Genomic DNA, 26491 nt, shown 5'->3' with positions numbered 1-26491 from the left:
TGGAGCCAGCACTGGGATTGTAACAGCGACAGCAGTGCGCTCCCTTGGGTCACCCATACCCGCAGGAAGCGCAGGAGCCCTGAAGGCAGCTGCTTACTGCAGTAATTCGCTAGCAGGAGTTTGCTATCAGTTACTACCTACCCTACCCTGGCCGTTCTGGGGGGGCTGTTCCTTGGGGGTGACGGCAGCCCCCACCTCCTGCATCCCTGGGGACGCCTCCTTGGGCATCCCCAGGCCAAGAGCTGTCGTGTGTGTGTCCCCCCACCCCCATCATGCCGTGCTGGACTGAGCCCCCACTGGGAGTGGGGTTATTCCCACTGGGCCCCGAGCCCCAAGAGCCCCTGCCATCGAAGCAGACATTATTACTACAAATCTTATTGCTTGCAGTGCTCCCCGCCCCGGGGAACGGCCATCCCGGCCGGCCACGGGAGCTCACTGCCTCCCCGGGGACCGTGGCCATCGACCAGGTCTGACATCATCAAAATGAGATGAAGAGAAAGAGTTAATGCTTCAACTTTGATGTGACATAAAAAACCCAAACCAAACACCACCACCCCCACCCACCCCATCCCGACCCGTCCCCCCACGCAATAGCCAGCCCTTTGGTTGCGGCACGCTGGGCGATACAGCCCCACCAACCGACACACCAGTCAGAACAAGAACCTGTGGAAAGCCCATGAAATAAATATTAAAAAAAACTATTTACAATATTAGGTCTGTGAGCATGAAGTGAGAGAAAAATGCTTTTTCCTGCCCCCCAAAAGCTTAAAAAGTAGGTTAGCATCCTGCCGCCTAGCACAACACTATCTTACATGGCACCTACACATAATATATATTCACATTTCATTTTAAAATTAGGTACTCTTACAAACAGACTTAGAAAACATTGGCTAGCAACGCAGCCCGAGGGACCGCCCGGCCTCCCGACCCACACTGCGAACGCCGGCCGGCTGCACCCCAGCTCCTCCGGCTGCCCCCCAAGCTGCCAACGTGCCCTGAATCGAAACCGCCAGCTGCCCCCCCCTCCGCCCTTCGGGGAGGGGGTGGAAGTGCTCGTGAAAGAGAGGGCTTGTCCGCGGGGAGGGGAGGAGGAAGGACGGGGACCGTGATTTCTGCTAAGCCTAGGGGTGAGCTTAATACAAACAAGAACTCCTGAGAACATCTTAGAACAGATGGATTCATTTCACAACCACCAAGCTAAAGGATGGGCCGAACGGACGCTACGACACACGGAGGGGGGGACGCGCGCGATTGCGGGGACATCGTAGCCTCGTGGTTTGCTCAAAAAACCTACCGCTACAAGAAAAGCTGCAGTGGCGTTCCCTGGCAGGGGGGGCCTACCCCCGCCTTGCTCCCGGGCTGTCCAGGTGTACAGCCCGAGGATGCGGACCCGAGCACGCCTTGGCTGGGGCTCAGCCCTCTTTCCCCGGCACGACCGCCGGTGGTGGGAAGGCCAGAGCCCAAGCCGGACGGCAGAATGCACTTCCCTGCTGCCCCAGGCACTGCCCATGCCTGCGGGAGGCTGGGAACTGCAGTTTTCCCAGTTGCCTTCAACTGGGAATGCAGTTGTCAGGCTGAAAGAATACGAGCTGGAGAGAGAAACTGCCCATCAGTTAGAGTAGGGCAGCAGTACATCTGTGTCCTTCTGAGATTGAGTCTCTATTTCCCAGGGGGTTAGCAGGGGCTGGCAGAGCTTTTGGAAACACCAGCATTCCCAGAGGTGCCATGCAAGCGGCTGGGACGCGAGCTGGGCTGCAGCTTCGCTCATGCACACGCAGGCAAAAAGCGGCTCGGGCAGCTCGCCAGCCCACTCGGTCCAGCACTGCATGGCTCCCCTCAGCACGGGAGGGACAGGGATGCGGAGAGCAGCGGGGACGAGTTCATCCTGCTCTCCCAGCTCACGGAGGATGATCACCAACGCAGCAGAAAGTTTGCTGAAAGCGTCAGCACCGGCTAAACAGCTCTTTGGAAAAGGTTTGCTGCAAATGCGTCTCACTGATGTGTTGGCAGTTGAACACAGAAACACCGCTGCACGCAGCAAACACGAGCAAAAAGGACCTCATTAGTGATGAATATAAACACGTGCACACCTTGGATATACTGCATGCATCCCGTCAGCAGAGAAACCCATTCCAGGGCTAGCATTGCTAGACAAGACCCTAACAGCTACAGATACAAGGAGCCATCCTGGGCTCACACTGCTCTTGCTGCAGCCCTCAACCCCCCACAGGTAGATTTTGACTCTGAGCTCAGCAAAGCCAGCCCCTCCCAGAGTTTAGGTAAGGTAGATGGTTCCTGACCACGTGAAGTGTGAAGACCCACCTGGAGCTGCCGATGACAAGGTGAGAGAGGAAAAGGTAACTGTGCCAGTGAGAGAGGGGGGCTGGCAGCCAAGGGACAGTAAGAACATCTGTGGAGGTGCAGAGCTAAGAAGATGCTGCTCCTGGTACATGGACCAGGGAGCTGGGATGGAGACTAGTTTCAGGAATAGGATGAGAAAGTGGCCAGCAAGGAAAGCCAAAGTAATGGAAAGAGAAGAGGTCTGTTTTGTGGGACACAGCACTTCTGCTGAAATCCAGAGCTGAAGAAGCAGAGCAGGGAGCTGTGGGGTGGCCTGGAGGAGGAGGCACGCAATGAGGCTGTGGAGCTGAGGATGGCACTGTGGTAGTGCCAGTGGGCAGCTCTGCACCATAGCAAACGGAAACACACTCCATGCCCGTGTGGAATAAGGCAACAAATCGTGTTGCTTATTTCCTTCCATTCATTAAGATTGTCTGCAGCTCCCTGTGCATCCCTTGCATTACACAGAAGCTGCATTTATTGGAAACAGGTTGCTCCAAAGCAGGGGCCGTGCCTCAGCAGCACACCTCACCGCTGCCTCGCTGCAGAACAAACAGACACAGGTAGCGCATGTCCCAAGTCGTTAATAAAGAGCAACAGGTTATATATATATGGTATTACCTCTACTTATTTTTGTGTCTCTTGTGCACTGCTCTAGCTGAAACGTAGCTGTGTGGAGAGAGGAAACTGGAAAGTAAAATTGGAAGAGAGTAATGCAACACGAGGACTGATTGGGAAAAATAGAAAGATGAAAAAATTCAAACATCTGAGCACTGATAAAGAAAATGAAGCTATCCAGGCAATGCCACCCTGCCAGGCAGTCACCTCACATGCAGACCCTTTAATTTGCTAGCAAATTAAATTGAAATTTAATTTTCTAGCAAGTTACAGCATTCCTCCTTCCTGCCCCAAAATAAAGCACTCACAAAAGCAAGCATTAAGTATATTAAAAGCAGGTCTTTTAGTCTGCAAGTCCTGCAGCTACTACTGGTATCAAGTGGAGAATGCACAGAGGAGAGGCAGAGGGGCCAAAGACGGCATCTCCCGGAGCAGTGACAGCAAGGAAAGGAGCCCAGCAAGGAGCTGGGGGTTTCCTCAGAGCAGAAAACCTTAATGCTTTTCTAGAGATGACGACCACTGCTGGCCTACCTCACCCCTGGGGCATCCTCCCCTGGGGTAACCCAAAGGATTGCACAAATCTGTAATTCAGAGAACTTGTACTAAAGCACTGATATTCCCACCTCGGGGTGGGCTGGAAAGGTCAAGCCCCAAGTGCTTGCTGCAATAACTCAGTCACAGGCAATGGCTTCACCCTACCCATCCCTCAGCAAACAAGCCTGACCTCTGCAAAGACTACCTGCATGAGTTAAACCCACCACTCAGCGCAGCAGTTGCAGGAGGAAACACTCCTGTCAGCTCCTCACAAACAGCATGATGTAGAGAAGAATCACTCCAGTTTTCCTCAAAACTGTAATTTTTAAGTAAGGGGGAGTTGTTGGGAGGAAAAGAGAGGAGGCAGAGAGCGGAGCAGCTCTGAGTAGGTTTTTTTGTGCCCAGCGGGGAGAGCCCTGCAGGGACTGCGGCACCAGGGACCAGACCCAAGAACAGTGGAGCAAGGGGGTCCCTGTTGACAAGACCCCAGACCATCTCACCCATGGGACAGCCCCATGGCTCGGCACGTCTGGCAAACCTGCTGCTCCCTGTCCCTGCAGATGCCTAAGGTGCTGCTCTGCCATCTGCCCACCTGAGCTAGGTGCCCACGAGGGACAGGCAGTACACTCCTCGCCTGGTCTGGTCCCAGGCAGCAGGCTGGGGCAATTGTATTGAAAAATGTTTTTCTTTGAAGAAAAACCTCAGAATTATTTGCTTTTTCTTCATTTGCTTTCTGAAGACAAGAATAACAACTCACAGCCCAGCCCAGAATCCTCTTTTCAGCCCCATCCTGACAAAAAACGCGCCCTCTACCTTTCCTCATTAAAGGGTGCAGAAGTTCAGATTTACACCTACGAGGCACAGCCCAGCTCCTGTTAAAAGTCAATAGGGTCTTTGCACAGATTTCCTGAGTGTTACTTTTTGTGCAGACATGCTGGATCTAACGTGGGAAAGCCAAGGCTTGCCGAATGCCTCTGGCATCCCCCAGGAAGGGACAGAGCTGCTGGCTGAAGGCGATCAGAGCCTGGGACAAGCTGCAGGCACTTTGAGTCTCAGGCCATGTTGCCTGCACACTGTCCAGCCAATGCCACCTCACTCCATCCCGAAGCCCTGTGACTCCTACAGCATCTGCTGACAGGGCTTTGTCCCATAGAGACCTGCCTTCAGCACAGGAAATCTCCATCCAACTAAGCTGAAACACAGCAGTATGACAGAAAACTACAGACCGAGACTGGAAATTCAAAGGGCTGGGAGGAATATGGTTGTCCTTTTAGTATCTCTGATTTCTCCCCGTGGCAGGTCCTGGTCATTCCTCTCCAGAGCCGATGCCTGGCAGGGACGCTGTTGGGAACCTCAGTGCACTGATCCCACCACCGCCTAAGCCAAGCTGTGCGCACTGAACTGGGACAGGCACCCAGGTCCTGCACCAGTGTGACACCTGCCATCTCCCACCCTTGCCATGCTGAGCCAACTGGTGCCAGTGGAGCCCCAGGGTGCAGGAAGGCAGCCGGGAGGCTGGAGCAGCCAGCAGCACCCCATCCAGAAAGCCTACCTCCACTTGCTTTGTTGAGGTTTTTATCCTATTGAGGTTCCTACTCCCAGAAGCACAGAAGATGGAGAGCAGAGCAGCCTGCATTTACGAGCAGCTAAAAAATTAGAAAGCAAGAGAGACGGAAAGACCTGAGGAGCACTCGGTGCATGGGGCCCCGCACGGCTCTGCAGGCGCAGCCTAGCGCAGGTGCTTCGGGAGTGATGGTGAAGGATGGAGAAAGAGAGGTTGTGAAGGATGGGGAAAAGGGGGTTTGCTGCTGGGGAGCAGCACGAGGAGTGGAGGTAAGAGGGGTGCTCACACACATGCCTGGCCCAGAGGAAGGAGGGGAAATGCCGGGCCCGCATGCCTGCCGAGAGGCAGGAGGTTAGAAGAGGACCGTAAGTACAGATGGAGAAGCAAGAAGGAAAGACAACCCGTAAGAAAGGTACAGATCAGTCATTTAACTGCCATCAGTGCACTCCTGCCTCACACCTCTCCTGAAACGCTTTTAAATCTTTTCTGATGGAATGTTTGACATATTTAATGCATGCAGTAAAAATTAAAGTAATAGATAACTTCATATTAATCTGTACAGGGACTGACAGGCTAGATTTAATCACTTCCTAGCTGTTCAGAGAGTTAACTTATTCTAGGATGATTCAAAGGAAAAGTAAAGGTGGGGTTTTTTTCTTTAAATCAGCCATTTCATAGTAAGAGAAAAATGTGCCGCAGCCTCGTGTGCGTCAGCGCTGGGGGAAGGGAATACCTGCAAGAGAGCCAGAGGTGCTCTGCAAGGGGCGTGTGAATCTCAAACGCCTTGCTTCATCCTCTAAATAGGTACAATGAAAGATTTAAAGATGATTATTTGCTTTCCACCTTCAGTCCACAGGTTCGGGGATCTGGGTTCAAAAAGCAATTCCCATTGCAGCAGAGCCCTCTATAGCCTCTGCCCCCAGGGCAGGCATCTCTTGAATGAGTGGCCTGCACCAGAGCCTTACTCTGAGCAGGGACAAGGAGCTGAGCAAGGAGCGGCAAGTGTCTCTTAAAGGTTGGGCAACCCCAGAGCCCACACGGTGCCCTCTCGGGCATCGCTGCTTTCTGCACAGGAGGAGGCTTGCATCGGGATTCACGCAAACGGACTTTGTGCAGCGACGCCAAGTGAAGCCGTGGAGATGCAACGGCTGAGGAGGGCCCTTTCCCCGAGCACAGACCGCAGCAGTCCCTTCTCAGCCACCGAGCATCCCTACCCAGCAGAGCCAGCACAGCCACATGCTCTGTGCACTTCTAACAGGTTTTTCTCAGAGGTGCTAGGCACCGTGACCCTGCTCTGCCACTGCAGACTCCCAGCAGGCTTTTAAATGTGCTGCAGAGGCTTGCAGAGGAGCCCTGCAAAGGCGTCGTGCAGGACAGGGCAGAGGCTTGGCTGCTTTCAGACTACACAGCACCAGACACGAGCAAGAACAAACCAACCGCAACTTGCTAGTAAAACTATGAAATGCAAATTATGGTAAAAAATAAACTTAAGTCAGTCCCTTCTCTCAATCCTATTCCAACTGCAAATCCTGGCTTAAGAGGGTGCTAGGCGAGACGTGTACAAGAGCACAGGGTGAGGGCCAGTGCTCCCCTTTTGCAGAGCACCAACATCAGAAGAAGCTCGAGCCCATAAGAAGGGAGAGATTCAACCTTCAGCAAAGCACTGCGGAAACTGCTTTGCCGTCAGAGACCACAGAAATCACCACGAGCGCAGCAAAATGGGAGAAGGAGGTCTGTCCAGAAGCAGGGCACAGCAGGACCGGTTCATCCCTGAAGCCAGCAAGAAATAAAGACGGATACAGCCCAGCACGCCTGCCCGGCAGCAGTGGATGCGGCAGCCTGGTACCCGCAGCATCTCCTCCGCCGCCTCCACCTGAGCGGGACCTCCCCACCCCATGGGCTGTGCAATGGGGGAGTGAGGCAGCCATCAGCAGTACACACACCAGTAGCTAATTAATACTTTTATGCAGGTAACAGTATGGGACACCAGCAGCTGCTACTAACGAACCGACAAAGGACAGATTTCGCCTTTCTCTCCCTCACTGATGGGAAATGGTTTTGGTTTTGCTTTAAATGCCACTAAGAAGACAGACAGAAGGAGGACTCTGAAGGAAAGGGAAATGTTTGCGTGCACGCAAAGGCTGCTGAAAGCTACTTCATGTGCACGAAGGTGGTTTTCTTTCTGCTACAGTACAAGTGCTTGTGCCTCAAGTATAAAACGCAAGCCTCCAAATCACACAGACGAGCTTCTTATTTTTATTTTTAAAGTGATAAATAAGGCACTGTACTTTTAACTAAAACTGCCTGGTTCCAAGTTTAAAAAAAACCAAGGAACGTTCAAACTGCAGAAACTTCCTTCTGAACAGCAGAGCCAGACAGGCCGACCTCTTCTCTGTCCGAGACACATCTGCCGATGCCTAAAATCACGGGCATTATCCTTTAACTGCGGATTTTTAAAGGCTTGCTACAGCTTATAAAAGCAGCTTTAGTTAATGCATGGTAAAGGGTTACTACTATACATCAGTTTTGTACATGGCTACCGGTTCTTTGCTATTTCGTGTCCAGTCGCGAGCGTTTGCTGTGCGAACAGTCCACTTTTGCCCTCAGCTTCCTCTTGCCCTGCGACCCGCTGCTCTCCTGCATCTTCCTCATGGACCTCGTCAGGGTCTTCCCTCCGCTGGGCTTCTTGTTGGCCATCTTCTGCGACCTTGTGGAGGACTCCCCCAGGGGCTTCTGCTTTGGGGACTTGGCCAGCTCCTCGTGGCCAGGAGGCAGCACGGCCCGTCTGCTTGTGTTCTCCTTGCCCTTCCGCATGGGGAGCCGCACCTTCTCCAGCTGCCTTTTGGGGACTCTCTTCTCTTTCAAAGACATTTTTCTAGCCAGCTTATTGCTCCTCTCCATGGCGGCCTGCTTTCGGGTGGCAGGAGCTTTCGTGCTGACCTCCGAATGCTTTATTTTACTGGCCTTCTTGGCAGGCAGCTTGTCCTTGGTGGAAGAGCTGGACCGCTCCTGGGTGCTCCCGCTCTCCTTCAGCGTCCTCTTCTTCCTGCTGAGCTGGAGGTCGGCTTTGGGCGAGAGGTCCTCCTGGGACCTGCTCTTCCCCTTCCGCCCCTTCCCCGTCCCATCCACTGATGGAGATTTAGCGGGAAAGGCATCTGCTTTGATCTGCAAGGCCAACTTTGGAGACATCAGCGGGTTGATGCACACGCTTTTCCGGCTCTGCCTGCTCTCCAGGGACGGGTGGTCCCCTGGGCCATCACTCTTCTTCTCTGCCTTCACCATGCGGTGCTGGGCTCGCAGCTTGCCCCGCAGGTTGGAGTATTTGCGCAGGATCCGGGTGCTGGCCTGCGTGGGCAAGCTGGGGGCAGGCTGGATGGTTTTGTCTTCGCTCAGGTCCTCTGTGCCAGCGTCAGTGGGAGACGTCTGGCTGGGAGCGGTGGCTTCTTCAGCCTCTGCTTTATCAGCATTCTCCCGAATTTTGGCCCAAAGCTTTTGGTTCTTCAGGTTATTCCGAGCCGGGGTAGTGGCAGCAAACTTCTTGAGATGTTTTTTCAAACGTTCTGCTTGCAGTGAACTGGGGTAGAGACTGGAGGAGGAATATTTCTGCATGGGGACTTTGATGGGGGGGATCTCCCCTGGGAGACGGGTGTTGAGTTTCTTCACGATCACAAGAGACCTGGTTTCGGTCGTCTCCAGAAACCACTGGCAGATGTCGGACAGCTTAAAGGCCTTCATAAACAGCATCTGGACAGGAGAAAGCTTCTGCACTTCCAGCGTGCCTCTACTTTTCCGTGTCCTTTTCTTACTTTTCCAAATCTCCTTCAGTTTGTCGGCTTTGTTCTTTACCTTGGGGGTTGGCTGCACCTCCTTCTCCAGCTGAATCCAGCCCTTCTGAACTTTCATGTACTGGGTGTTGAACTCAGCAATGAGCTCCTGGTTCTCCTCTTCAGCACACCACTCCATGAACTTTGGTTTGCTGTCAGCCGTGTCTATGTCCTCCAACGCTGAGGAGTTGTCATTCCCTGAACTACTTTCGTCCCTCAGTTTGGGGATCGCTTGCACAGACTCCTTCCCTGGTGTGCTCTTTTTTGTGGTGTCTACAGGTGCAGGTGCATGTCTTAAGTTATAAAACTGCAGGGCAACCTTTTTATGCTTCACAGCCTTTGCTGGAAGATGCTTGCTTCCACCTCTGCTGCTGGGACATGGAGGTGAATTGGCCACCGGCTTGTAGTTCTCTAGCTTGCCCATGTCCATGGCACTGTCAGAGCCCTCCTCATCCTTTGTGCTGGCATCGCCTGGTTTCACATCCACTTGCTTGGCATCATTTGTAGGCACGCTGCTCTCCAGAGGGAGGGGAATACTTCTCTTCTCAGAATCAGCCTGGATGCTTATTTCCAGCATCTCTCCTGGTTGACTTTGGCTGCCATTAGCAGGGGGGTCGTCTTTAGAGGAATTTTCTACCTCTGACGCAGTCTCTTTCACTAAGATGCTTTTATAGGTTTGTCTGGTAGTGACACCATTCTCCTCACCTGGCCGCTGCTCAGCGATGCTCTCTGGAGCCTGGTCAGTGCCCGGCCCCTCGCTGGTTTTGAGCAGCACATTGGGGAAGCAGTCGTTTGGGAAGTGCAGGGATGCTGCCCTATCCAGGTGCACTTCTCTCTTGAACCGCTTAGCGCCAGGACTCTTGGAGAGTTTGACCTGAAGGCAAGGAAGATGCACAGAGCTGGAAGAACCTGTGTCCTCAGCACTGCCCTCAGTGGGTGACTGGGATTGCTGGCTTCGGAGACGCCGGTCTGATGCCACAAGCACTCTCCTGCCTTTTTTTCGCTTCTTATCTAGACTGTCTTTGGAAGAGACAGAGTCTTTCCCTGCAGTGTCTGAGCCGTCAGGTTCAGGCAGCATTTCCCCTTCAACGGGCTCTTTTTCACCTGCTGGGCTGTTATTCTGCACTGCCTCCCCTTCTGAGATTTCGGGGAGGGCTGTGCTGGCCAGCACAGCCTCCTCTTGCTCGAGGGAGCCGTCACCCACCATACCCGATAATTCGGCTTCTGATTCAGCATCGATGTTTTTGTTCACATCCATGCACTGCAAGGTGGCAGGTGGCTCCAGGGGGCTCTCCCTGTCCACGGTGGCAGGGGGTTCATCAGGAGCCTGCCGGCCTGGAGAGCATGGGGAGGGCTCTGCTGGACACAGCCCACAGGCCTCTGTGTCTCCCACGCCTGGAAGCTGGGCAGGATCCCTGGCACCATCATGGGCCAGGGGTGCTGCATCCGCAGCGGCGGAGGGCTGCAAGGGGGACTTTGGCTCCGGGCTGGCCGGAAGGTCCGGATCAGTTTGTACGCCAGAGCCTGGACAACCTTCCTCTCCTCCGGGTGCTTCTGAGATGGGAAGGGCAGCAAAATTGGCAGCCTGCCCGCCACCACCGCTGTCCCCAGAGGAGCCCAGGCTGCTGCCAGCCTCCCAGGGGATGGTGCCTCCGGCTCTCGTCCCCCCTCCTTCGGCGGGAGGGGAGCCAGGGGGTGGCGAGCTGGCCAAGCTGTCCTCTTTCTGGGGGCTGGGTGGAGCAGAGAGGGAGAAGAAGGGCACGACCATGGTGGCTTCCCTCGACCGCAGTGCCCGGGTATCCCGGGGCTGCACAGAGCCCAGCTCAGCTCTCTCTTTCGTTTCACGGCTGGTTGGTGCCCCTTTAGCCAGGAGCCTCAGGGAAACCCTCTTCTCGCCTTCCCGTCCTGCCCCTGCAGACCCCCCCACCGAGAGCACCAGGGGTGGCTTAGCGCTTACAAGGGTCTCTGTTCGCAGTGCCGGGCTGCTCCCCCTCTCCTCCGTCCGGGAGCTCTTAACCAGCGTGCGGACAGTCGGGAGCTCGCAGCACTCCCCATTGAAGTAGTACCCCCGCGTGCTCTTCCTCGCCGTCTTGCGGGACGACACCGACCGCTGGCTCTCGAAATGGCACTCGGTGATGGGCTGGCTGATGTAGACCACGTCGCACTGGTTGTCGTAGTCGTTGATCCTCAGCCCCGACGCCTTCTTGCTCTTCCGAGTGGATCTGAGGGAGGCTGCCTTGGCGCGGGGGTGCCCGCTGGGGGTCCGGTGGGCGGCTGGCGCAGCGCCGGCGGGCAGCCAGCCCTCTTTGGACTTGTCGAGAGGGCCCTTGTCGGCCGGGTGCAGGTGGCAGCCTGCCTTGCCCTTGGCCACGGCGTGCAGGTGGTTTTCTTGCTTTGGTCTTGCATCTTGTTCTTTTGCGTCTAAGTCCTGGTGCAAAGATGCTTTCGAGCTGCATTGCAAAGTGTTCTCTTTGTCGGCTCTGCGAGGGGGGGTCACCGCAAAGCCAGGATCCCAGGACTCTTCCGGCAGAGCTCTGAAAGAGCTCTTTTGGGACCCCAGACAGCTGTCTAAGCTGTCCTCGCTGCCGTTCACATTTGCCACTTTGACCGAGATATAACCTTCCACAAGAGTCTTACCTGCTAGCTGCTCTTTATTGTCCTCACACTTTCTGACACCGGCTTCTTGCTCGTGTCCAGCAGCTTGCTGCCCTTCCAGGCTCTTCACGGCATGATGGAAATTCAAAGAGGAAGAGTTCAACGTGCTGAGGTATCCTTGGGTGGAGTTATCCTTTGGACTAGCAGAACGAAGCCTGGTGATGGGGAGCTCGAAGTCCCTTCTCAAAGCAGGACTGGAGCTCTCTGCTCTGTCCAGAGACTTCAGCTCTGCCGGCTGCTTCGGGGCTTGTCCTGTAACATGCAGGGGGACATCGGACCCCGACTGTCCCAGGTCTGAGGAAGAAGGGGGCTTTGATTCAGTACAAGTACCACCCTTATCATGATTTTCAGTGCTTCGCTGGCTACAACCAGAGCCACAAGTAGAGGCCTCCATGCTCTTGGATTCAGACAACTGCTGGCCTTCAGAGTCTGGTTGTACTTCAGTGTATATGTCGTTTAGCACACGAATGAATTGCTTCTGGTGATGTGTACACAGTCTGACCATAAACTTTTCCAGTGGAGACTTCGGCTGATTGTTAGAGTCTATTGCTATTGTCTCTGCTGCATCCTCACTAGAGAGACAAAGAGAGAAGCAATCAGTAACATGTCCCAGGGAATAAAAGTTTATGCTGCAAAACTGGAATAACACTTCTCCTCCCACTCAGGCATATTGCTTGCCCGACCTCCAGGTGAGATCAAGCATCCTGTTGTTACAGGACTGACAGGTATCCCTTCAGTCCCCAGTGTGCACACTTATGTATGCATACTGCCGGCAGGACATGGACTGTACTTTTGTTTGTCTCCCACTGCCAGAGCACCCATAATTACACTTCTGCCTAGGACATCCTGGTGTGTAGGCACCCATGTGACATGTTCAAAGCAAACCTAAATTTCCCAGTGAGAATCACATTTAGCATCTGCATCGTGCCCAGTGTAGAAGGCCCAGCACTTCTGGGACCCACCAGGATGACTGCACGTCTCCATGCTCGATCTGCACAGCCAGGCTGGGTGGGAGCAGAGCAGCATCCCAGCTGGGCAGCCAGATGCCAGAAATCTTGAACTACGATAAGTCTTCAACTTCTGCTTATGCTTCGGTGGCAGAAGATGGGTCTAGGGCAAACTGAGCAGATCTAAGCCTCCTCCGTAATCAGTGCAGAAATTTTGGCGAGCTCCCAGCCTGCATGACGTGCAGGCAGCAATGCACCCTTGTGTGGTGCAGTGCCTTGCCATTTGCACTGACCTTTGATTTACTGCCATTTAAGAAAGTGGCTCTGCAGCTGATGGGCTGACTGTCAATGTGCAGTGGTCACTCAGAACGGTCTGCTTCTACAGCACAAGATCACTGCCACTAGCTAGCTCTCAAACCGAGACGATTATCATTTACCTGCTTGGCAGAGGCAATTAATTAGGACTTATTGGTGGAGAGGTTAAGGGATAATTACTCAGTGTTTGCATGAACTCATCAGGAGTGCCATGCCAGGTGCTATTATCGAGACCGTATCTGTTCCCAGTGGCAGCACAGGCGATTCCTGCCCAGTCCTCGCCACACCGAGGGGGCTACGTGCCTTGGCACCCATGCTGCCTGGCACAGAATCTTTGCCAGCAACGCCAGGTTGCTTTGTAGTAACAGTTGCACTTTGCACCTCCTGGCCTTGTACCGGAGGACTGAAAGTCGTTCCCCCCGCCTCAGCCTTGCTCTCCCCCCTTGCTCTCCCCCCCAGCATTGGACACCAACCTCACTTGCTCAGCTGGGCTGAGGAGGGCAACGCTTATTGCAGGGTTCAGAGCCAGGGTTGGGAAAAGAAAAGAAGCTTTATCCAGAGTGGGTTTTCCCTCCCCAAGCTGCCAGGCGCAGGGCTAGACAGGCAGACAGGGAGGAAGAGCCCCAGCTCAGAGGAGCCGTCGGCAGAGAGGAGGAGGGAAAGCCAGGGACCAGAGCCGGCCATGCTCGGTGGCAGCCGGCATGCCGGAGCCGGCCCGGGCAGCCCTCACCTGCCGCTTACTTACTGCTTGCTGGCCGCTTTCTTTGAACTGACAAGTGCCAGGGAGGCACCTCCAGCAACCCTGCTTCCCCCCGGCTCGTGAGGTCTGCCCCCGTACTCGGCAAAGGGCAGGGAAAGGTGCCCGGGGGCCGCTTCGGACCCCACGCTGGCCAGGTGGCACCCGGTCTCCTCTTCACCCAGAAATGCTAGGCTGCAGCCAAGACTGCCATGAGCATCTGCTAGCCAGCCCTTTGCTTTCCAGTTTGCCCAAATTTTTAAGCATAATGAGGCTGAGCCTCTCAATCACGGCTACTCAGTTTCCTTAAAGGCTTCTTGAGCAGGGTTTTCCCAAAAACCACCCAGAAAGGCTGAGCGAGCTCGGCTTGCCAAATGTGCTCCGGCACCTCCAGAACATACTCCCGGGGTTAGCGATAAACAACGTACCTCGAGACTGCTTTACTACACCCGGGCAAGAAAAACACCCTTCAGCAACGGTCTCAACTGGTTCTACCTGGCGCTGTGATGACTTTCAATTTGCAATGCCTGGGATTAGTTTAAATAAAAATGCTCAGGTACAACCTGGCCCCTCTCCAGATCCCTGCATGGGAAGGGTTATGTCAGCCAGGATCTCTTACACAGCCCAGCTCCTCCCCTTGCCCTGCTGAATAACAAAGGAGATGATAAAAAACCTTTCACCCCCCCTGCAAGAGGAGGGCTTGGAGCAGGGGGCTTTGCGAAGAGGCAGAGCTCAGCACAACTTTTTTTCCACCTTTGCAAAGAGGGCGGTTGCTTTCCTCTTGCCTGCACACAAGCCCAGCTCCTAAGAGCGGCAGCCATCTTCCCCCAGCAAGACCGAATTTATAACGGCAGCAGCAGAGGTGTGGCCCTGCCCCGGCCCACCCTGCCGCCACGCTCCTCGGGCTCCTCGGGCAACCTCGGGAAGCAGTTTCGGTGGCAAAACAGCCAACTCCCTCCTTGCCAGGGCACCTTCAGGTGCTACAGGCAAATGGCTGCAAAAGAAGAGCCCATGGCGTAGGCGAAGCGGTTGCCCGGGTGGGTGGCAAGGAAGAAAAGGCGAGCTACAGGCTGGGCGATGCCTGGTGAGGGAGGAGGTTGTGGGTCTGCGTACAGAGTCCCTAATTTGGGAGAAGGGACCAAAGTGGCCGGGCACAACCCTTCCTCGCCTTGCAGTAGCAATGCCAAATGCAGCTGGTCGCAGTTCAAGCCTGCTTTGCATTGGTGTGCGGGGCTGGAAAAGACCTGTGTCCTGCTTGTATAGCAGAGGGGACCTGGGCTCACTGGTCCTAAAGGCTCCAGGGTGGCATTTCTGCCTTGCCTTCAACTAGTTTCTTCCTCTGAAGTGTGACTGAGGCCACGGTGCCTGTTTTCACCTTACTTGCCCCACTGTACTCCAAGGAGTCAATATGAGATACACACAGCTTGTCAAGCTGTAAATTTAAAAAACAGAGATAAATATTTTTCCTGCTTGATAAAGGAAATAAATCCATTCAGCCTTGATGCCCTTTGTCCTTAGGAAACTCATCTCACACTCAGTGACACAGTTCAGCTGCTTCTGCAGGCGTGTTGTATTCAGGGTCCTCTGCTTTCACATCACTTTGGCTCAAAGATAGGCTGCAACTTCTCGCCTTGAGCTCATCTGCTCCTTCCCCAGCCCACCCCTGTTTGGGTACTGCAGGCAGTAACCCCTTTTTCTCCGTTTCAAAGGATAACCTTGAGGCAGAGTTCTGTCCGTCACCTGCAGCAGGGCTCTGAACACGGCTGGATCCCATCTCAGTCCTTCTTCTCCCTGTCCCCCCAGGGTGCCGAGACGCAGCCTGTACCTCTTCATCCCCAGATCTCCCAGAAACAGCTCTGTGCTCCCTGGGACCCAGTAATCTGTGCGCCTTGGTAGCTGCCCAGCATTTCCCACCATTCCTGTCTGTTCTAGCTATTATTACTAAATAAAACTTGCCCATGGCCACTCTCTTGCCTGGCGGCCGATGGATGAAGGATTGCCTGCATCCTCTCTACTTAAGGCAGTTTTGGAGAAGAGCTTCTTTCATGCTCAGGTGTAATAGAAGAGTTTATTTCAAGTGCTCCACAGCTTCAGGCAGGCTTGCTTACGGATTGTGTAAACTGTTGCAGAGAAACTATTTATTTACGTGGCTTATCAGTGAGGAGAGGAGAGGTGAGCTGATTGCAGAGCTGAAGTGCCTTCCCGGGGGAAGGTGCTGGCTACTAACAGGCTCCTCATCCCTGCCGGCAAAGGCGCAGCAGGAGCTGAAGACCGACTGGCAAACGCAGAGGATGGGAATTGGGAACATGGTTTTAAACAGGAGGAAAAATTGTTCTCGAGAAGCAGCCACCCCTGTCTCCGAAGAGCCTGCCTTTCGGGAGGGACAGGTCAGCCCAGCAGAAGCTGCTGGGCTCAGCAGACAAGTGAGGGAGCCCGGGGCTGCCCATACCGTCTGCAGCCTCTCCCCGGTGCCCACGCTCACCCCTTCCCACAGGGCTTGGCCTGAGGCTCTCTTAGGTTTGGGTGTGTATGAGGAATGTGTCATCTCTCTCAAGGGCTGGAGAAGCCACAAGCCTACTGCAGCTCCGTGGCTGGGGAGAGGTGGCTTACTGGGGACCCTCCTACGCCTGTAGCCAAGCTGCAAGCCCAGTCACAAACCTGTACCGGGTACCCAGAAGGATTTCACTGCGATGGGAGAGAAACCCACCTGCCAGTGAGCTTTCCTGCAGAGCCTGGGAGATGGCAGCTCTGCCCTTTCTGGCCGCCAGCCTGGAAAGCTGCCTACACAAGGCTGCGGCTGCTGGAGGCTCCTCTGCTCCTGCGCCCCAACGCCCTGCTGCACGTGTCGCCCCGTGCCGGCACTGGACACCCGGGTGTCCCAAGCAAATCTTATCAATCACCTGAGCCCCTCCCTGCCTCTTGGCCCTTCTAGCTTTCCCAGGGCAGCCCTGTTCCCTCCTCCTTCCCTGCCTGCCGCAGAAGGTGTCAGAGGCATCAAGGGGCAGGAGCTGTCAGAGACACAAACGGAGCTGTTGCTACGCAACCCTGGCGGTGCAGCAATTAACGCTGGGGAAAACGTGCTGTGCTCTAAAGCTATTTGCATAGCTGCGTGCTGCAATACATTTGTTTGCATTGTGCCTCTACTGCTTAGTGGAGTTTGAAGTCAGCCCTCCTCCAGCTCTTGCTGGGGAACACACACGGGGCTTCCAACAAAGGCCACGCAGTTGGGGGTGATGGGGCTGGGGGAAGGCAGTGGTTTGTGTGCCCATAACACCTACGGATTGCACAGGTATAGGATGTACAGTATGGCGGGGAAAGGACAAGTTATCTGGATTTCATCCTGTGCAACCCGAGGAGTCTTGCCCATCTTGCAGAGCTGGCTCCGGCTGTGCCCCTGACCCACTGGTGGGGTTGCCGCATCTCCCCTTTTCCGGGCGCACCGGGATGACACTGAGCTTGTTCTGCTTGTGAACACCAGAAACAGAGCTTTACAGGCAGCCCAGCCTGCCTGTGATTCAAGAGTGTATTTTGGTGGGGAGCAAGGGGGAGAAGAAAGAGAGGGAGAAAGAAATCAACTGGTTCATACCAACCTACCTGGGACGCCGGTCTCCGAAAACCTGCCGATTGCCAACTGCAATCTTCTGGTTTGCCCACCCCAAGTTTCTCACTATTGAACATGAAGCCTGTGCCCTTTTTGGGTTTCTTTTTTTAGCCCTTGAACATCAGTTTGATTGATTATAAGTTTACAGGTATGTTTTGTACCTCAGAGGCACAAGAAGCAGCAGCAGAACAAAAGTTCAAGGCTAAGTGTTTCTGTTCCTTTCAGACCACTCTAAGCACCAGGATTATAGCTCTGTAAAAGAAACAAAACATAGCTATAAACTTATAAAATCCAATTTAGTATTTTTACGGGGATGACATCTCCCTTCCCTCTCCTGCTGTCACACAGCTGACTCTGTGCCAGTTGGTGGAGCACTGCCTCGCACCCCCCAAAACCAGAGGTACCGCTGGAGTACCCCACCAAGCCGAAGGGTGCCTTGGAAACCTGGCTAAAAGGAGAGATTTGAGAAACGTGGATGACTACGAAGAAAGTCTAACTTGCAAGCAATGCTCTCCATCAGCTGAACTCAAAGCACTGACCGTGCCCACTTTGACCCCAATGCCGGAGGCAGCGTGTCTCGAGGCTCTCAGGTGGCACCTCCAGCCCTGATGGTTTCAGCCACTTCATTTATTTTTCAGGGCGAGTGGAAATGCCATTTTGAGGGATTGCAAAGGAGGAGCAGCCTCTAAAAGGAGCTCGTTCACCCCTGGCAGTCAGGTGAGCTGACCCCAGTCCCAGGGGTATTGTGAATCCTGCATGCTAAACGTGCGCTTGAAAGCGTCTGTGGCTGTGGGTTGCCAAAGATGGGCTCGCTTTCCCCTGTGCCAGAGGGGCTGCAGTCCGAGCCACACAAGGGTCTTGCCCAGTGGAAGAGGGAAATGCGTTCTCTGCCAGCCCTGGTTTGGCTTGCTGGAGCGGCTGTGTGAAAGCAAACGCCAGTGGGGAAAGGCACTGGACCAAGGCTGGAGGTGGCACCGTGTCTTTCAGTGGCAGCCCACACCAATGTCACCGCAGTGGACACGGAGCCACGGCTACTGCCAGCTCTCTGCCTGAAATTATTATCCCAGGGCAGCAAAAGGCAACCCACGTTCCATCTTCCCTGCTCCATTTGACACGCAGTATCGTGCTCAAACCCATCTTCACTCATAGCTGCAGCAAAGACCTCGTGCTTTGAGAGGTGGAGGTGAGGGGACATGTTTCCTTCTGCTGGCACCGCTCTGGGATGTGGCAATCCCTTGCAGGGGATGGGCAAACAGCCATGTAAGCCACTGCAGCCAGATTTTCTGGAGCTCATCTCTCAAAGCCCCAATTAAAGGCTGACACTGGATGTGCCAGTTTAAATGCCTGTATTTCAATCCTCAGAAATATGCCTGGCACCTAACACACCCCACACAGATGAATGAGTCCCTTCACACCTCTGTGGGTGCTACAGTAATTCTCTCTTGCTGCAATGAAAAAAAACAGAAAAGCAGCACAGAAAGAGCTGAGGCTCCACGCAACAGCTAGGAAGGAGAAAAAGCATTTTTCTTCTCTAAATTAAAAGCTGAAGTTGTGCAAAGCACAGCCAAAATAACTAGGGAAATATTGCTGCTGGGTTCTCAAGGCCCCTGAATTTACGCCGTCCTTGGTGACGCACGTGGGGATGGATTGAGCTTGCATTTCAACTGAAAAGCAGGAAGAAACAAGTTATAGATAGGTTTTGTTTGGTTGGGGTTTTTGTCAGCTGCATGTATTCGTCAAGGTATCCAGGTTGTACAATAAGCCAACTGACTGGATGAACAACAGACATCCATTACAGATTCAGACCTTTAACCCTTCAGAGTAGTGTCTTTTATTTATTTTTAAAGTAGTTAAACATTAAAAATCACCTTCTCCCCACCTGTAGCCAAATAAAAATCAAACCAAAGTTGATTTTACATTAAAAAAACAACAGCAACCTCAAATAAGTTTATCTTTTTTATATTCCTGTCATAGCTTCCTCCACTCCCACCTTCCCCAAGTAACTAACCCAATCGTATTCTATAGTAGTTTATCATCACTTGTGATACTTCTAATACAATATTTAATGACTAATTAAAAATCTTACCACTGAGCTATTGCTTTAAAACCAAGGGAAATTTATCAAGTTGGAAACGTTATTCTACATACTAGCTTTCAAAGCCTTTCCAGAATTGTCCTTGCTAATTTTTCTAATTATCAAGGACATCTGGGATCTTCTCTTTAAGGGGAAAAAAAAAATAAATTACCACGAGTGTTTCTCTCTGAGGCAGTACTCAGCATCTTCCCTGAGCTAGGTGCTCCGAAAGAATAGATAGCACCAGAAGACCAGAATAGATAGAAAAACAGACAGCATCAGAAGATAGATAACAAAAGTGTGCAGGGCAAAAAAAAAAGTTCTTACAATGATTTTCACAGCTTTGCACATGTTTTAAAAAAAGCAGCACCCACTTAAGGCAAAGGAGAACGAACCACGGGGACCAGTCCTATGGAGCAGGGAGGGATGCCCTGAGTATCTTTGACAGTCCCGTGTATGAGCTGGGAACGCTCGCTGGCTCTGGACCCAAGGTGAGGCAGGTGTACGGCTTCTCCCCTGCTCCCGAGCCCATCGCCGTCAGCTCCCTGGCTGTCCCGCAGTAACCTGGGGACAAAGCTTTCCCTACCCAGCCCTCCTGCATGCACGTGCAGGTCAGCGGGAGCCACTGCAACTGCAGAGGTCCAACAGGCAAACCCCCCACCGAAGGTGCACTCGTCTGCAGTAAATGAAGGCTTGTGAGCAGGATATGCTGTGCCGTGATAAATCCCACCTTCCCTTCCTGTGCTGCACCTATACTGCAAGGCTGCACCTGTGGGGTGGAAGAAAACCCAAATGCATCAGATGCCCTCTCTGCAGACGTTGCTGGTCCCGTCTCCAACAGGCACATTGCCACGCACAGCCACTGCCTACTTCTAGAAGTCTTCAAGGATTTCAAAGTCTGCAAATATCCAGGATATTTTTTTTTCCACCGACACAGATATGAAAAACCAAATGCAGCAACTAGGCAGAGTGCTCACTAGAGCTAAATACACCCAGCACAACCTGGTCACCAAAGCTTGGGAGGGGCCAGCGGAAGACGTTTGGAGAGCAGAGGGTATCTTGGGTGTAATTAACAGGTGTTGGGGGATATGACCCCATTTCAGATAACCTGGAGATTCAGATAATTGGGCCTCAGATAATCAAGGCCACGCGTTAATAGAAACAGTATCACAACTCCTAACGCAGCGTTCCCCATGTGCCGATGCCGTACCTCCTTGCACAAAAATGCCTAGTGAAATTTGAATTAGTGGTTTGATACGTGTCCGTATTCTCTGTCAACTGCCAGGCTGAGCAGCAAACCCCGTTTCTGAAGCACCACTTTGGCTGGCTGCTTGGGAAATAGGTTAAGGCAGAGAGAGTGGATTGCAGCCCCGGATGCCTGGGGATGAGGCTGTCTCAGAGCTGACGGGCTAGGTAAGCTCTATTTTGAAAGTGGGTTAATTTAACTGCCATTCAACTACCATTAAATGATGTAGGTTAATTTTATAGTCAGATAACTATTAAGAAACCAAAACATAAGGCAGGAAATGTCTCTATGCATGCCAGTAGGGAGAGGTTTCCTCTGCGCTAATGCACACCCCTCCCCTTCAGCTCAAACCTCTCATCCTTCCATTTCTGCACATCCCTCACATCATCTCCTTTTTTTTTTTTTTTTAACCCTAGTCATTACATACCATTGTCCTTTCTCCCCCTCTTAAGAGAATCTATTCTCCTCTCAAAACAGGCACCTTGGTATCCCAGCCCACAATTATTTTTCTCCTTCATTTACATTGTCACACATGTCAATACTAAAAGAAGACTAACAAATAAACCTTGTCTGACCACAGCAAATGTCCACTAAAAAAGGTCCCATTTCCCCCATGCGTCTGATATTCATCCAGCTATATGGCAAACTGAGGCAGGGAACTACACCTTGCTTCGCATGTAACATGCCATTACCACTAATACACCCAGTTCTCTTTAGTGTTATTTACTGTATTTAAAGCATCCTTGAATTTTGGCAGTTTACCCTTTATAATTGGATGCCACCGTTAAAATGTACTTTATCTCTGCGTGATTTTCCTTCACACAGCATAATGATAGGTATTGTTTGTTTCTTTATGCTGGGGACAAAACCCATCAATTGCTGGTTTGCCATAAAGAGAAAAATAAAAGGAAAAAATTTATGAACAACAGCTTTTGCCTGCAAAGGAACAGATCCTTTGGAAAAAGCCGAAGTGACTCATCACTCCTCATACACAGCGAGGAAGGAGCAAGCACCAGAGCCAGGCAGATCCCCCCCGAGATGCCTTCACAGATTGCCTCCCTCTGACTTCTCTACCTCCCTGGTCCCACTGCTCCCACCAGCAAGAAAATCAGTCCCTAACCTTCGCAGAGGAAACTAAAGCAATGATGGCCCATTAGCACATGCTGCCCATCAAGCACTCACAGATCTCCTCTACCACAGACGTTTTTTATCGTATTAACAGTAAGTGCACTACGCAAACCCTGAAAGCTCAGAGAAATGAACTCACGCTTAACCACGCAGTGGTAGCGAGACCGCGGCACTAAGGGGATGTTGGCATTTTCACTGTGCTTTATATGACCAGAGAAATACAGAATGTGACCATCCTCAGAAATCGCAGCAAAACCACCTCTGAAAAATCCTCCTCGCAGTGACTCACACGTTCAGACGGTGACGCCAGAGCCCAAACCACGTATGCCGTGGGGATTTTTGACCCACAAAAGGCTGAGTGACAGATTCCCTGTTGTCCTGCTGAGGCCTCGCTACTCCTATTAATCTTGTGAGGAAAGTCTTTTTTTTCACTCAGGAGCTATAAAAGAACAGATGAAACAGCCAAAACCCAAACCTCACCAACCTGCTCTTTCCCAGCACTAAGCAACTACCTTTGTCACCTTGTGCTAGGTTACACTGATTTTAAGTTTTGTTACTAATTATTATTCCTAATTTAATAATACGATCATTAAAGGAGCTGCAAGGCATATTTCTTTTAAATCCAGAGTTATGTTATTTTTGCTTATATTAATTAGGAATCCAGTCTACACTCAAACAGAAGTAAAGGCACCAACATAAGGACAGGTGTAGGCAAGAAGGCTAGAATTAAAGAGCAGTCGAGCAGTCCCCCTTACCGTACACACTTGCGTCTGTCTATTAGAGAAAAGCCAACACAGGCCCTGAAACAGGAGCAAAAACCTACTTTTTTTTACACAACAGAAAAGTTCACCGAATTACAGCTAGGCAGACCTCTAGCGAGCAGTGAGGTTAGGTAGCTGTCACCACGGTCCAACAAGAACTTTGTTATTAGCGAACACACTTCAGGCACCCAGTAAACTGGCTTAACTTTCACATCCCGGGCTGATGTTTGATGGTTAGAAATCAGAAGAAAACTTGTATTTCCATACAAACAGAGCACATTTGTTATGGTAGTTTCTTATGCAGAGGCAGAATCCTACAGTGCCTTTTTTTACAGCTTCCTTTCAAAGTCAAATAGTTTGTTTTAAACCACTGCTAACACCTCACACACAGCTTTAAAGGCCTGAAAGGTATCTGAGGAAGACACCATGTATGACCACAGCACCTCTGAAAACATGAAAAAAACTATACCACCACCTTCACCTAAAAGGGGAACATGGTGGAAACTAGTAGATTCTCCAAGCAGCCACCTGAGGCTTAGATTGCAGTAAGGGTCCCAGCACAGGTATCAGCTGTGTGTATGAAAACCCCTTCACATGTGTGGGGAAGCTGTTCAGCTTCCCCGAGGGTCATTTTTCCCCTGCAGAGTCTGAGTAAATCACAACGATTAGTGTCAGAGCCTTCCTCTAAAGCTCAGTGAGAAGAAAAACACAGTCAAAGGCTCAGCTTTAAGAAAGGAAACCATAAAAGCCCCTTTCAAAGTGAGGAACGTCATTCCGAAATGAGTTAAGCAAGTCCTACGCTTTATTAGCTGGGCAGGAGGGATCTGGGACACGTGATGAAGGGATCTAGGTGCATGCCAGCAAAAAAACCCAAACCTTAGCAGGTGTAACAAAACTGCCTATTTAGCCCCGTAATTTTTACAGACTGTTTGCTGAGAACCCTGTACAGACAAACCACTCCTCCTGTCAGCAGAGGCTGGCTGATCCGCACCCGGAGGCAGGAGTCCAGCAAAGGTAGGCACACAAGCTGTGATTGAGCTAGCCCAGGTAAGAGCGGGAAGGGAGATAAGGCAGGAGCCTCCGCACGGGCTGGGAGAAGCCTGTCACTAGATCCACCGCGGGCTCTCGCACCAGCTGCAGCTGAAGCCCCTGCCCTGTCCTTCACAGCATTCCTGTGGGCGCTCGGAAGGTTAGAGCCCGAGACTCTGGTCGGTGCTGTGGGGAGATGCAGCTGTATTTCCATACGGGCAGGCAGTCTTTGCATTTTCAGGCAGCAGTGCTTATATTTCTATGCTGAAATATACCTTAAGCACTTCTAATTTTAGCTGAGCTTTTAAACAATTCCTGGAGATTTGAGCTGTAGCCATCTCGTAAAAAAATGTGCCTTTTAGTCAAATGTGTACAGAATAGACCTCCTGCAGAGCTGTGTGACACCTGCATAGGAGGAGGAGGCAAGAGAAGATTTTAGAAGTTCTCTTTCAAATGGAACCTGTAAGTTTTGATGCGTTGAGTGACCTGTAAAAATAAGATGCAAATGTTTTGTGCTCCCTCTTCATGATACTAAAAGAGAGCTTTTAAAGGTTGTGTTGTCTGGGGTTTTCAGAGTGGTGGGCAAGAAGGAACTTAATTAATTCATAATTCACAAGTGTGAAGTCATTCAGATTTCTTCTGAATTTCCTACTAGACAACTGAGAACATCTTGGATTTTAAGTCACAGAGTCTGCATCAAATGTACCAGATCAGGGGAAACAGTACTCCCACAAATGGTGTTATGTGGGATCCTTCCAGCATTGTAACGTCTATTAAAGTATCTTGAGAATAACTACATTAAAAATATCAAGTTTTATTTTAATCTCTCCACCATCTTCATTGTATCAAACTCCATATTCCTGGATTTGCCCCTAACGCTTCAAGCTCTGTTTTTGAAACTGCTTTTGGTCCGTACCTCTGCTCCTCTGTCCATGAATCACATTCCTAAGTAGGTCCATGAACCTGCTACTCACTTCCAGTTAAAACCACAGTTCAGCAAGTACCCATGGCTGGGCATCTGCCAGAGGCCAGTTTGCAGATTAAGAATTAGTGATTTGCTGAAGCATCTTCCCCAATCGGGATTTAAATCCTCCCCCTCCCCACAGACCCACTTTTGTCATGCCTCTAGGAAATTAGAGAGCTCAGCACGCTCAGGCAGAAAGCCACCGGTGATCCGCCTTACTGAGGACGCCAGAGCAAGCTTTGCACTGCTGCTGTTTGAGCAGCCATGACATGAGGGCTTGGTTTTGGTTGCACAAGATGGAATTGTGATGCTTGGGAATTTCCTTAATTAAATCAGCTTCACTCACAAAACTTAACTTGATTTTCAACACAAGAGTGTTTCAGATCCTTCATGCTGAGGTCAAGGAGTTGCTACTTTCAGGTCTAGCATTAATCCCAGCACTTGCAGGTAGTGACCTTGAATGAAGCCTTCTGCTTTTCCCTTTACAGAAGCACACATTTTCACAAAGGAGCATCATCAGAGCCCCTCATTTCACATCTGCTAGAGTAGAAAGTGACCCAGGTGTATGTGGGGGTATAGTCCACTGCTACTCCATGAAGGATCTGTTACTTCAGACAGTGACCAGATATGCTCCTGCAGGTTCAGCAGAGGCAGCTGCCTCTTCCAAAAACAAATGGAGCAGCTCAAAACCCATCTTGAGTCAAAACGAGCTGAGGTAAATTAGCATAAGACTTTTTAAGCTGCCTAAAAGGGCTAACTAGGTTTCCTTTCTACTTCCATGACAATGGCATGGATGCTTCTTTCTGGGTCTGGGTGCAACATCTTTGGCACTCTTGTCATGATACGTGTTTGTATTACAGAAAACAGGTATAAAAGAAGAATTCAAGACTGTGTTCCTTTAAGTCTGAACAAACTCAGCTTAACAGTGTGAGACCATCAGCAAGTCCTCCAGGAAAACCAGAAAAACTTTGTATTTCTGATAATTGCAGGACTAAGAGTGTCAATTAAAAATGTTCTGGAAAAAGCTTGCAGAGTGTAATACATCCTAAAGAATAGCAGATGGGAATATGGTTCATCACTTTCAAAGGCTATTTTCATAGATTTGACAGATGTATTCAGACATACAGAAAAAAATATGATAAATGCTAGTTTACAGCACAAGGCTTTCAAGCTATTTACACATAAAGACTCACTATTCCTGAGTAAGTGTAAGATGTAGTCTCTAGTCAAACCAAGTTTTTTATTTAAAAGAGATTTGCCCAGTAAAGCTAAACTAATGACAACACCCAGCTACCTTACCATTTCGCTTTTTGTTTTTAATACCAGTACTAGTATACAAGGAATACAATAGTTAGTTTGCAATGTAACAGTTATTTAAGGATCTTTAAGAAAAAAAAAAAAGGGCACTGAAAATTATATTAGCAAATGTAAACCCTAAATTACCTACTTTTCAACAGCACAAACTAAGAAAGCAATTTCTCAGGAGAAAAGAAACCTGGGCTAGAGAGCACGCAGCACTCTTAAATTTTCCTAAAGCTAAGAAATCCCTATGCATCACTCTCAAAATCATCCTAGGGCTGAACACAAAGGTTAGCAGAAATGCCTAAACTCACGTGGGTTCCATTATACACCACTTACTGTAACCTACTTTTTAGTATTCAGCATTTCAGTATCAATAATGCATAACATCAAAAGTAGTTCAACCCAAAGTACGGTCACGAGAAAGTAAACATGGGTCTCAAACCAGGGCTAGCTGAAGCATGGTGTCACTGCTGAATTTGCCTTGTGCCCCTGTGTAGAAGGACAGCAGGACAGAGCTTTCCGTAAGTTAATCGGGAGCTGGGGACCTTCAAGCAACACCAGTGCCTACTGGTGCAAGCGAGCAGCTAAGCAACCTCCCTCAGCCTGGCCCCATCTCCTCTGGTAAACAACCAAGCTGCTCAAAAAGGCACACTGCCCTGCTGCCTAACCCTGCGCACGCACGACACTCTGCGCGCCAGCCAAACCGAATCGCACAAGGGAACGACCAGGGTTCCCAGCAAGGCTTTTATTACCACCGTTTCTACCTTGACTCATTACTAAGTGCTCAATGAACAAGCCTATATCACTTTTTTTTTTGTTGGTTTCCCCCCGAGAGAGACTGTTCGTTCTTCAT

General features: G+C 51.2%; 1 protein-coding gene across 4 annotated transcripts in view; it reads right to left on the bottom strand.

The window, feature by feature from the left end:
• Window positions 1-5921: 5921 nt before the first annotated feature.
• LOC104830128 (ligand-dependent corepressor) overlaps window positions 5922-26491 on the bottom strand; it is a 65891-nt gene continuing 45321 nt past the window's right edge. For all 4 annotated transcript variants that reach the window (XM_010564855.1, XM_010564858.1, XM_010564857.1 and 1 more), the window contains one exon: window positions 5922-12107. In XM_010564855.1, coding sequence (XP_010563157.1) covers window positions 7607-12107 — 4501 coding nt within the window. In that variant the 3' untranslated portion in view covers window positions 5922-7606. The remainder of the gene's footprint in view (window positions 12108-26491) is intronic.

Source organism: Haliaeetus leucocephalus, unplaced genomic scaffold, assembly GCF_000737465.1.
Source record: "Haliaeetus leucocephalus isolate CR32 unplaced genomic scaffold, Haliaeetus_leucocephalus-4.0 Scaffold184, whole genome shotgun sequence".
In the NCBI taxonomy this organism is placed as follows: Eukaryota; Metazoa; Chordata; class Aves; order Accipitriformes; family Accipitridae; genus Haliaeetus; species Haliaeetus leucocephalus.
This window is presented reverse-complemented; position numbering and strand designations above follow the sequence as displayed.